Raw genomic sequence first — 13,584 nt, 5'->3', positions numbered from 1 at the left:
AAACATAAGAAGTGCAATATGGTGCAAGCGGGAAGTTAAATGGCGTCGTGGTTAAGGGATTGCTGTGTTGGACTGCTACGCGGGCGAGACGCGTTCAAACCTCCCTTCTACCAATTTTTTTTTTTTTCAGTGTTCCATTTATTCAGGTCTGTGTCGTGGTGCAATGTCCGCTTGCAACAGCGAGATGTAAGGTAGGGGACCTATAATGACAGCTGATTCTGCAGAACTACTCTGCTAGTATCCGAACGGAAGCGCCTTTCGAGTGGGAACCGCAAACGTTTGATGACGAGGCGACAAGTCAACCGAATCCTCTACCAGAAAACACGTCTGGTTTGTCATACATGGCATTAGTAACAGTAAGTGTGTCATGTGATAGGAATCTCTTACCGACGCACCCAATTTGTACCTTGCACATATAGGAAAAGATGAAAATATAAGCTGCAGCAAATGAACGCAACAGTTTGACAATCACACAGTTTTACTGTGCTCTGTCAAAACACAGGCTTTTAACATTTTTGAAGTTGCGTTAGCTTTTGGAAGTTTTGACTCTTGAATTCATTTGTCGTAACATTGTTCACACCCCTTTAATTGTTGTTTTCATTTCTGTGAGACGCCTGTGTGGTATCTCGCTTGCTCTCACTATTCATCACATTTACTTGCGACAGTAATGTGTTCTTACCACATGACTCACTTTCTATAACCAATGTACAGTATGACAATTGCCAAGACTACAGAAAGAGGATAAATATTTCAATGACCGGACAGACAGCTGATGATGTGAAAAAATAAATAAAAAAATTTGCACGAGCTGGTTTCGAACAATCCAACACCATGACCACTTGCGACGCCGTTCCTGTTCCAAGCTGCTCATTACTGCCTTTTTATTCTTGGACCGTTCATTGATACTACACTACTGACCATTAGAATTGCTACACCACGAAGATGACGTGCTACAGACGCGAAATTTAACCGACAGGAAGAACATGCTGCGATATGCAAATGACTAGCTTTTCAGAGCATTCACACAAGGTGGCGACACCTACAACATGCTGACATGAGGAAAGTTTCCAACCGATTTCTCATACACAAACAGCAGTTGACCGGCGTTGCCTCGTGAAACGTTGTTGTGATGCCTCGTGTAAGGAGGAGAAATGCGTACCATCACGTTTACGACTTTGATAAAGGTCGGATTGTGGCCTATCGCGATTGCGGTTTATCGTACCGCGACATTGCTGCTCGCGTTGGTCGAGATCCAGTGACTGTTAGCAGAATGTGGAATCGTTGGGTTCAGGAGGGTAATACGGAACGCCGTGCTGGATCCCAACGGCCTCGTATCACCAGCAGTCGAGATGACAGACATCTTATCCGCATGGCAGTAACGGATCGTGCAGCCACGTCTCGATCCCTGAGTCAACAGATGGGGACGTTTGCAAGACAACAACCATCTGCACGAAGAGTTCGACGACGTTTGCAGCAGCATGGACTATCAGCTCGGAGACCATGGCTGCGGTTACACTTGACGCTGCATCATAGACAGGAGCGCCTGCGATGGTGTATTCAACGACGAACCTGTGTGTACGAATGGCAGAACGTCATTTTTTCAGATGAATCCAGGTTCTGTTTACAGCATCATGATGGTCGCATCCGTGTTTGACGACATCGCGGTGAACGCACATTGGAAGCGTGTATTCGTCATTGACATACTGGCGTATCACCCGGCGTGATGGTATGGGGTGCCATTGGTTACAGGTCTCGGTCAACTCTTGTTCACATTGACGACACTTTGAACAGTGGACGTTACATTTAAGATGTGTTACGACCCGTGGCTCTACCCTTCATTCGATACCTGCGAAACCCTACGTTTCAGCAGGATAATGCACGACCACATGTTGCAGGTCCTGTACGGGCCTTTCAGGATACAGAAAATGTTCGACTGCTGCCCCGGCCAGCACATTCTCCAGATCTCTCACCAACTGAAAACGTCTGGTCAATGGTGGCCGAGCAACTGGCTCTTGACAATACGCCAATCACTACTCTTGATGATCTGTGGTATCGTGTTGAAGTTGCATGGGCAGCTGTACCTGTACACGCCATCCAGGCTCTGCTTGACTGAATGCGCAGGCGTATCAAGACCGTTATTACGGCCAGAGGTGGTTGTTCTGGGCACTGATTTCTCACGCTCTATGCACCCAAATTGCGTGAAAATGTAATCACATGTCAGGTCTAGTATAATATATTTGTCCAATGAATACCCGTTTATCGTCTGCATTTCTTCTTTGTGTAGCAATTTTAATGGCCATTTAATGGCCAGTATGTATTTTGCTTTTTTTTCACAGTTCAGAACACTTCCTCCTGTTTTCATGCTTGACGCGTGATCAAATTTTGACGGGCAGTCCACTAGACGCTCTTACCACTAAATCTAAGGGGGGGGGGGGGACTATGAGGATATTCCTTTGTCAGTTACCTTAAGGAAATAAATGGAATACACAAAAATAGTGCAATAAATCCAGTGAAGGTGCTTATTTGGGTTATCTTATTTCTAAGTTTGATTTTTCTCATAATTTGTTTTCTTTTAGTATGCTGAAGTTTTGTTAACAATCGAAGTGTTGTAGATGGCGTCTAATAAGGCGTACCGATTCGATTCATAATGACAGTGTGTCTAGGGCACAACTAGGCTTCAACATATGTAGACAGTAAGACGCAACTCTCAAGCGTTTTTGGAAAACCCGAGTTTGAAAATTACAGGCATGCTTATCCTGTGTGTGCTTGGTACAACCGCTAGTGTTCAGAAAGTTGGTAGCTGAGTTTCACATATGCGAGGTCTCCGTATCGGATCTGGCTGCCGATGCTTTATTTTTCGTTTCAACGTCATTCTAACAGCAGATTTGTTATGACCCTGTAAAGTGTCAATATTTAATCATACATTTACTGTTTTCCTAATCTTCCACACGAAAAAAGCAGAAAAAGTCCTTTCTATTACGGAGACTGGAAATGAAAACAGAATACACGAGAACTTTCAGTCATATTAGTGTAGTCATTTTATTTGCATTATTGTATCCACATTTACCACAAGTATAACGTGTAACCTGTGCCGGACTGCACGAATCAGGATGATACTGACTTAAGAACATGGATAACAATAATCATCGTGACCTACAGCAGATGTAATGAACGCTGAATTTTTGGATGTTCATGTATTTTTCCAATGTGTCTATTTCAAAACAAATGTGATTTACGTTCATAGACGGTTCTCGGTCGTCACACAATTTCATAGCGTACCGCACATATCGCAGTGTAGCATGGAATATTGGTGTAGATAGTTCACAAAAAGTCGTAGTACCGGCAGCGAGATCCGAACAAGAGACACGGCGCTTATGAAACCGCTCAGCTGCGACCACACAAAGTATACAGGGTGTTACAAAAAGGTACGGCCAAACTTTCAGGAAACATTCCTCACACACAAAGAAAGAAAATACGTTATGTGGACATGTGTCCGGAAACCCTTACTTTCCATGTTAGAGCTCATGTTATTACTTCTCTTCAAATCACATTAATCATGAAATGGAAACACACAGCAACAGAACGTACCAGCGTGACATCAAACACTTTGTTACAGGAAATGTTCAAAATGTCCTCCGCTAGCGAGGATACATGCATCCACCCTCCGTCGCATGGAATCCCTGATGCGCTGATGCAGCCCTGGAGAATGGCGTATTGTATCACAGCCGTCCACAATACGAGCACGAAGAGTCTCTACATTTGGTACCAGGGTTGCGTAGACAAGAGCTTTCAAATGCCCCCATAAATGAAAGTCAAGAGGGTTGAGGTCAGGAGAGCGTGGAGGCTATGGAATTGGTCCGCCTATACCAAACCATCGGTCACCGAATCTGTTGTTGAGAAGCGTACGAACACTTCGACTGAAATGTGCAGGAGCTCCATCGTGCATGAGCCACATGTTGTGTCGTACTTGTAAAGGCACATGTTCTAGAAGCACACGTAGAGTATCCCGTATGAAATCATGATAACGTGCTCCATTGAGCGTAGGTGGAAGAACATGGGGCCCAATCAAGACATCACCAACAATGCCTGCCCAAACGCTCACAGAAAATCTGTGTTGATGACGTGATTGCACAATTGCGTGCGGATTCTCGTCAGCCCACACATGTTGATTGTGAAAATTTACAATTTGATCACGTTGGAATGAAGCCTCATCCGTAAAGAGAACATTTGCACTGAAATGAGGATTGACACATTGTTGGATGAACCATTCGCAGAAGTGTACCCGTGGAGGCCAATCAGCTGCTGATACTGCCTGCACACGCTGTACATGGTACGGGAACAACTGGTTGTCCCGTAGCACTCTCCATACAGTGACGTGGTCAACGTTACCTTGTACAGCAGCTACTTCCCTGACGCTGACATTGGTGTTATCGCCAACTGCACGAAGAATTGCCTCGTCCATTGCAGGTGTCCTCGTCGTTCTAGGTCTTCCCCAGTCGCGAGTCATAGGCTGGAATGTTCCGTGCTCCCTAAGACGCCAATCAATTGCTTCGAACGTCTTCCTGACGGGACACCTTCGTCCTGGAAATCTGTCTCGATACAAACGTACCGCGCCACGGCTATTGTCCCGTGCTAATCCATACATCAAATCGGTATCTGACATCTCCGCATTTGTAAACATTGCACTGACTGCAAAACCACGTTCGTGATGAACACTAATCTGTTGATGCTACGTACTGATGTGCTTGATGCTAGTACTTAGAGCAATGAGTCGCATGTCAACACAAGCACCAAAGTCAACATTACCTTCTTTCAGTTGGGCCAATTGACGGTGAATCGAGGAAGTACAGTACATACTGACGAAACTAAAATGAGCTCTAACATGGGAATTAAGCGTTTCCGGACACATGTCCACATAACATCTTTTGTGAGGAATGTTTCCTGAAAGTTTGGCCGTACCTTTTTGTAGCGCCGTGTATAAGTACGCCTAAAATGTTCAAATCCGGTTTTCTCGATAACCCTTGAGAGTTGCGACTTCATTTTTACAGATGTTGAAGCACCACGCGCCCTGTCAATACCAACCAAATCGCTGAGGTGAAGTTCGAACAGTTCCCTTGTAAGATGGATTACTCTGTTTCTCCACTTCGAAGAGTATATTTTGTTGTTTTTGTTAATATCCAACAGAAATATCTCAGTCGTTCTGACTTTCTCTTGTATTTTATACCTTTGATGTTCGTTCTCAGCCTAACTTTATGAGAATACGAATAAATATTTTTGTGAATATTTTGTAGCTGTATTTCACAATTTTTCGGATACTGTGGATTTAATCATGTAGGGATGTAATTCAGATTCTTGAGTCAAAAAGGTGACATCCATATTCCTATTAATCATATGAAAAGAAGTACTTTGTCTGTCCTACTGAGTCTGGTTATTGTTTAGATATTAGAATAATATACCGTAATTATCCGTTTCGGTTCATTTTACAGAATTTTCCTCGAATGAATAAGAATGAAATCTACACTTGTGTCCAAAATTAAAGCACCAAACGGAAATTCAGCAAGGTTGCGTTTATTTTGCCACAAAACAGTATCACCAGAAGATAGTTAAGTAGAGACAATGTAGAGAATACAGAACGTAATCAACGGCAACATGCATAACAGTAGACATAAATGTTCTTCTTTTTTTTTTCCAAGTTAACAGATATGTACATACATTCTGACAATCGGTTAATGTTCTCCGTATGGAGTGTGACCACCTCTGGCACCAATACGGGCCTGACAACAACGGCCGGCCTGGGTGGCCGAGCGGCTCTAGGCGCTACAGTCTGGAACCGCGCGACCACTACGGTCGTAGGTTCGAATCCTGCCTCGGGCATCGATGTGTGTGATGTCCTTAGGTTAGTTATGTTTAAGTAGTTCTAAGTTCTAGGGGACTGATGACCTCAGAAGTTAAGTCCCATAGTGCTCAGATCCATTTGAACCATTTGACAACAGCAGGACATGTTGTGAATTGCGTCATCAGTCTCATGTTGAGGCACTAACGCCCATTCTTCCCGCAGAGCTGCTCACAAGTCTTAGAGAGTGGTTGGTGGATACTGACGTGACGCAACCTGTCTGCCTAGTGCATCCCAGACATGCTCTTTGGAATTCAAATCGGGAGAGCGAGCAGCCCGCGCCATGCGTTCAGCGTCCAACAAAGCATCAACCACTATTGCTCTGTGAGGTCGAACATTATCCTCCATCAGTACGAAATCAGGTCTGGGCCCACAGCACCTCGCAACAACCGTGGGTGATATACTAAGATCTCCTGGTACCTGACAGCAGTTGAATCTTCCTGATTCACCTGTACAATTTCCTGAAGAAGTATTCGAGTGGTCAACATAATCCCTGAATGAGATTTCCACTCTGCAGTGGAGCGTGCGCTGATATGAAACTTCCTGGTAGATTAAAACTGTGTGTCGGACCGAGAATCGAACTCGGGACCTTTGTCTTTCGCGGGCAAATGCTCTACCAACTGAGCTACCCAAGAACGACTCACGCCCCGTCCTCACAGCTTTACTTCTGCCAGTACCTCGTCTCCTACCTTCCAAACTTTACAGAGAGCTCCTGTAAAGTTTGGAAGGTAGGAGACGAGGTACTGGCAGAAGTAAAGCTGTGAGGAGGGGCCTGAGTCGTGCTTGGGTAGCTCAGTTGGTAGAGCATTTGCCCGCGAAAGACAAAGGTCCCGAGTTCGAGTCTCGGTCCGGCACACAGTTTTAATCTGCCAGGAAGTTTCAACATAATCCCTGCCAATATCAGTAGGTATCCTCCTCGATATCGGTCTCTTTTCCACAATGTTTGAGTGCCGAAAAAGTGTTTTACGTGCTCTCCAGATGCGAATCCGTCCAGAATGACTCTCCAGACCAAATAGGTTCTCATCTGCAAAAGAACGTTGGCCCACCATTCGACCATCCAGGCGACAGGTTGACAGCTCCAATATAGACGTTCCCTTCTGTGAAGGCACGACAAGGGTAAACAGACAGCAGGTCTCCAGCAGTAAAGGCCACTCTTGTGAAGCCTTCTGTACACTGTTTGCCTCTATACAACACGTCCAGAGGATGCTGCGAGGTCAGATGTCAGCTGCAGTGCAGTAGTAAGGCGGTACCGTCGTGCCCTTACAGCCAAATAACGACCCACTCTTTCTGATGTCACACGAGGTTGGCCCTGTCCTGGTCTCCGGGATACAGCTGCGGTCTCTACAAACAGCACCTCATCCGAGAAACAACAGGACGATTCACATTAAGCCATCGGGCCACTTGGTTTGGCCCTTCACAGCAGATAGTCTTAGGCGTCTTCTCTGTGCCACAATGCATCGTCTGCGACTGTGTACACAACGAACGTGGATGTTAGACTACCCTGCAAATAGCACCTCGCTTGATAGGTGCCCTGACTTCATTGCTGGCGTGGTTGTCTGTTGTTCGGAATGCCGTAGTCCGTGCACAACATGATTGTACGGACATTTGTTGACAGTTTGCATGGTTATATCGTGAATTAGACACAGGGCAGGGAAATAGCAGTTTGTTGCTTTAATCTTGGACACCAGTTTGTATTGAAAGTCACAGAGGTTTACTATACGAGGGTTGATGTGTTATTTTGTATGAAAAGTCATTGACAGATGCGGAAGTACCTTCAGGAGCACCCCAGGCAAATGTGTTGGGACCATTGCTATTCATACTGAATAATAATGACCTGACAGACAATATTGATAGAATCCTCAGACTTTTTGCAGATAATGCAGTTATCTGTAAAAAAAATACTGTCCTAAAAAAAGCTGCACAAATATTCCCTCAGATCTTGATAGGGTTTCAAAGACGTACAGAGACCTTCAGCTCGCACTCAGTGTTCAGAAACGCATTTGTCACTATTTTTGCTTCGCAGCCTGGTAGGTAGCAAGAACTGAGCTATTAGAATGCGTTGTGTTTTGTTGCAGCTGTCGGTGCAACTTGATTTTCTCGGCACCTACATCCACGCCTGTGGCGCGTCTATCCTCAATGAGTTCTGGGCTATTACCGCCGCCCACTGTTTCGAAATGTAAGTATGTGTGAAACGAAACGACAAACATAGACAGTAGATTGATTTCCAAATCGTATGTGATGTAGCATCGTGTACGCGAAAGAGAAAGGGAAAGAGAAACAGTGCAAGAGCATGTCAGGATGGTAGCCAATTGCACTGAACTGTGGGGGCCGACAAAGTACTAAAGTGCGCGTCATATACGATGGCGGCCGAGCTTAGGTTCGTTCTGCGCATCTAACGTCACAAAACGCAGTCAGCCAATGAACAGAGAACGACGTTGCCCCAGCTCTACTGCAGTGCAGAGCACGGACGAGTGTCGTCAGTTTTAGAAACATTCAGCCATAAATAAAGTAATTGAACAAAAGCAATCTCTTGATAGCATACTTTCTTTGATAGAAAGTTTGGAAAGTTTGGAATTACTTCATATTCTATTAATTAATTAAATCAAACAAGCAATATGCCTCCTAACTCAGACGATAGCAAGGAAAGCTGTTTGTATCATTCTCACAAACCGCTTTTTCGCAATAAAGAACAGCGGTAATTGTTTATTTCCTATAGTACTTCGACGAAACGTGAGTAATTCATAGTCATACCAACAGTGTTTGTCGGTATTTTGCGTGATATTTTAAAGTCCTCTGGGAGAGTTATTGCATGACGAGCTGCGATAGTGTAATGGTTAAAGTGTCGCTGGCACGGTAGCTCAGCGTGTTCGGTTAGAGGGTCAGCTGCCCTGTGTAATAAAAAAACTGAATTAACCGATCAACGACGAACTTGAATGAGTGTCTTACGACGTCCGCCCCGAGCAGATGCAACGCACGAAAGCGAAAAAGTGTTTGGATGCTAAGCGAAAGGTTCTGATTTCAAACCCTGTTCGGTGCTTAGTAATTTCTATATTTAAAAACAATATCGATGCGACTTACTTCATGAATTTTATTCGTTTGAATGTCATTTTTTGAAATTTCTAGTGGCAAGTGGAAGTGTTTAAACGCAGAAAAGCGTTCCTGGAGCAACTCTGTAACAGTTCTGGACGTGTGGGGTGTCGCATTGTCCTGCTGAAATTACCCCAGGTCGTTCGGAATGCACAATAGACATGAATGGACGCACGTGATCAGGCAGGATGCTAACGTACGTGTCACCTGTCAGACTCGTATCTAGACGTATCAGGGATCCCATATCACTCAAACTGCATACGCCTCACACCATTACAAAGCCTCCACCAGCTTGAATAGTCCTCTGCTGGTTATGTAGGGTCCATGGGTTCATGAGGTTGTCTCCATACCCGTACACGTCCATCTGCCCGATACAATTTGAAACGAGACTCGTCCGACCGGGCAACATGTTTCCAGTCATCAACAGTCCAATGTCGGTGTTGACGGGCCCAGTCGAGGTCTAAAGTTTTGTGTTGTGCAGTCATCAATGGTACATGAATGTGCATCCGGCTCTGAAAGCCCATATCGACGATGTTTTATTGAATGGTTCGCACGCTGACACTTGTTGACGGCCCAGAACTGAAATTTGCAGCAATTTGCGGAAGGGTTGCACTTCTTTCACGTTGGACGTTTCTCTTTAGTCGCCGTAGGTCCCGTTCTTGCAGGATCTTTTTCCCAGCCGCAGCGATGTCAGAGATTTGATGTTTTACCGAATTCCTGATATTCACGGCACACTCGTGGAATGGTCGTACGGGAAAATCCCCACTTCATAGCTACCTCGATGTTGCTGTGTTCCATCGCTCGTGCGCCGACTATAACACCACGTTCAAACTCACGTAAATCTTGATAAACTGCCATTTTTCCAGCAATAACTGATCTGACGATTGCGCCAGACACTTGTTGTCTTAATTTTAATTATCTCTGTATTTGAATACGCATGTCTATACCAGTTTCTTTGGCTCTACAGTGGAGTTAGTGAATAGTTTCTTGCGGTATCCCCGAAGCTACTGTTACTGCTGAAGATTTTTCTCCATTGGGACCGAAGCGCAGTATTCTGTTTGCTGGTAACATGTCAATCCGTGTGAGTGTAATAGAAAAAGATCTTTACTTTGCCGTTAAAATTGTATTTCAGATGTAGTGTGAGTAGTGACAAAGACAGTTATGTTAATTTGTTTACATGGAAGCCACTGTGCTCTACTTAGTCATCTGCAAGAAGGCAGCCATACACAGCAACAAATCATGTATGTGATTCCATATTACTTCGGAAGAAATTGTAGAAATCTACAGAACATGTAGTGCCGAACTAAATTATCAGTAACAGGTTCAACCACTGGTAGAAAACTGGATTAGTTACGACCAAGGGGACAAAACTAGAAGAGCGATGGTATCTCAGAGAGTGCAGAAGTGGGGAGCGAAACAGATAAAAATCTGCCCCTAAGGGAAGTGGTCTGATTCTCTTAGTGAAAATCACTGGTGGATTTTTCGTCTACCTTGTCAGTCACCCTTGTTCTCCCATTAATGATTTTCATCTTCTAACTGACTTTAGTCATCCACTGGCTGACTTGTTGGCATGGTACGCTAAATACCATTGTGATGACAACCTCCGCAGACTGGCGTTACATATCTCTCTCTCTCTCTCTCTCTCTCTCTCTCTCTCTCTCTCACACACACACACACACACACACACACACACACACACACAAGAAAAAAACAGTTTAATTTACAAGGTGGCGATATTCACAACCTAGACGGAACACAAATGAATAAACGTAAAACATTACGTCGAGTGTAGAATACGTGAAACTATGGTACTATTTCTCTTATGAATTTTGCAAAAGTAAGACGAAGAAAAAAAACCACAAATGCAGTGTAAGTAAATGTGCAAACAGGTTTCTTGCAAATTCAAGTTTCGCTAAAAATGAAGGAAAAACAATGGACTTCATACAATATAAACAAGAGGCAAAAACAACCTAAGTAATTTATTCCTTACATGATCAGTCTGGGAACGATCTGCAATGTAACATCACAAGTCAAGATCGCTAAAAAAGCATTTTACTGGATGACTGTTTTTAATCCGGAAATACCAAAATGTACAGACGTTTTATTCTTACTACAATTCCAGAATGACCACAGAAGGTGCTTCATCAATGAAAGCAGTAAGCTTAAGACGGGAAAACCAACAATAACTGCTGAGAAAATAACCAACAAAAGACCATTTGTAGATATAATTACTTCTCACAGCAACGACGTGTGGAAAGATGCAAAATGCTGCGTGACTATGGAAGCAAGATATCAGGATCGCTTCAATATTGATGAGTAGGCACGGACTAATTATGCGACAGACTCACAGAGCCATACACCTTAGCAGACAAGAAAGCAGATGCCGCTGCTTATCACGAAGCGCATTGCGACATTTTACCACGGCTATTCGAGAACGTCAATGGATGTGGTTTTCGGACGAAGAGGTGCCACCCCATTTTCTACGGCCAGTACGACAGTACTTAACACAAACATGTAATGAGGGATGGATTGATCGAGGAAAACCAAAAGCATGGCTTCCCCATTCACCTGATCCTAATTATTGTTGAAGGGACATTTTAAACACACTGGTGTATTCCATGCTCGTCAGCAAAGTGCACAACTCACAGCACGGAGTCTCCCAAACATGCGCCCAAATTCGAGGGCAGCCAGTTTTTCGCACTATTTTGTGACTCATTGAGGAAAAGGGCTTGAGGATATGTAAGAACGAATAGTAAGCACAACGGGCAGCTCCTGTAGCGTCAATAGACGGTGGCTATCATGACTGGCCTATGTGTCAACGATTATTTTTCCTGGGCAATAATTCATAGAATCTTTATTTCTACTTTTTGACCAGTGTATCTCTTATAAGGACGTGGCACAATTTTTTTATAAAGGTTATACATGGCATTGCGAAACTATTCGTCCAAATTAATGTAGGAAGTAGAGAACAACAGCACAGTTATATACACTGGAGCGCCAGAGAAACTGGTACAGGCATGGATATTCAAATACAGAGATATGTAAATAGGCAGAATACAGCGCTGCGGTCGGCAACGCCTATATAAGACAACAAGTGTCTGGCGCAGTTGTTAGATCGGTTACTGCTGCTACAATGGCAGGTTATGTAAGTTTGAACGTGGTGCTATAGTCGGTTCACAGGTGATGGCACACAGCATCTCCGAGGTAGCGATGAAGTGGGGATTTTTCCGTACGACCATTTCACGAGTGTACCGTGAATATCAGGAATCCGGTAAAACATCAAATCTACGACTTCGCTGTGGCCGGAAAAAGAGCCTGCAAGAACGGGACCAACGACGACTAAAGAGAATCGTCCAACGAGACAGAAGTGCAACCGTTCCGCAAATTGCTGCAAATTTCAGTGCTGGGTCATCAACAAGAGTAAGCGTGGGAACCATTCAACGAAACATAATCGATATTGGCTTTCGGAGTCGAAGGTCCACTTACGTACCCTTGATGACTGCACGACACAAAGCTTTACGCCCGTCAACAGCGACATTGGACTCTTGATGACTGGAATCATTTTGCCTGGTCGGTCGAATCTCGTTTCAAATTGTGTGGAGTGGATTTACGTGTAGGGTATGGAGACAACATCATGAATCCATGGAGCCTGTATCTCAGCAGGAGACTGTTGAAGCTGGTGGAGGCTCTGTAATGGTGTGGGGCGAGTGAAATTGGAGAGATCTGTGGCCCCTGATACGTCTAGGTACGACTCTGACTGGGGACAGGTACGTTGGCATCCTGTCTGGACACCTACACCTACATCCTTTCATATTAATTATGCATTCCGACGAACGTGGGTAATTCCATCAGGACAATACGACACCCCACTCGTCCAGAATTTCCACAGAGTGGCTCGTCTGAGTTTAAACACTTCCGTTGGCCACCAAACTTTCCAGACATGAACATAATTGTGTATATCTGGGATGCCTTGCAACGTGCTGTTCTGAAGAGACCTCTACCCCCTCGTACACTTACGGATTTATGGACAGCCCTGCAGGATTCATGGTGTCAATTCCCTCCAGCACTGGTTCAGACATTAGTCGAGTCCGTGCCTCATCGTGTTGCGGCATCGGTCCCTAAGCTTACTCAATACTTAATCTCACTTAAAATAACTTACGCTATGGACAACACACAGACCCATGCCCGAGGGAGGACTCGAACCTGTGACGGGGGGAGCCGCGTGGACCGTGACAAGACGCCTAAGACCGCGCAGCTACCCCGCGCGGCGCTTCTGCGTGCTTGCGGGGGCCCTAGACGATATTAGGCAGGTGTACCAGTTTCTTTGGTTTTTCAGTGTATTTAGGTTAGGAAAGTACGGTCTCTGAAGTCAATTTTTAATGGTAGTGAATATTTTGTTAGTGGTTTTGAAGTAAAGTGGTTTGTTGACGTCACTGACTGGAAATGCGTACTGCCATTCAAAACTGCTATGTGTACGAATGGTTGGTTCTGGCGTCTGCTTGGAAACACATCGATTCATTCGCAAGCATCACCGCCTTTGGATAACAACGGTGACTTATTTTGTAAACAAACCAATTCAGTCGCAGTCATTATCGCCCTGTGAC

General features: G+C 44.5%; 1 protein-coding gene across 1 annotated transcript in view; it reads left to right on the top strand.

The window, feature by feature from the left end:
* The window catches only part of LOC126234659 (mite allergen Der f 3-like), a 101,746-nt gene that overhangs the window by 41,755 nt on the left and 46,407 nt on the right, over nucleotides 1-13,584 (top strand). The window contains exon 3 of the mRNA XM_049943393.1: nucleotides 7,969-8,069. Coding sequence (XP_049799350.1) covers nucleotides 7,969-8,069 — 101 coding nt within the window. The remainder of the gene's footprint in view (nucleotides 1-7,968; nucleotides 8,070-13,584) is intronic.

This window comes from Schistocerca nitens, chromosome 1, assembly GCF_023898315.1.
Source record: "Schistocerca nitens isolate TAMUIC-IGC-003100 chromosome 1, iqSchNite1.1, whole genome shotgun sequence".
Classification (NCBI taxonomy): Eukaryota; Metazoa; Arthropoda; class Insecta; order Orthoptera; family Acrididae; genus Schistocerca; species Schistocerca nitens.
This window is presented reverse-complemented; position numbering and strand designations above follow the sequence as displayed.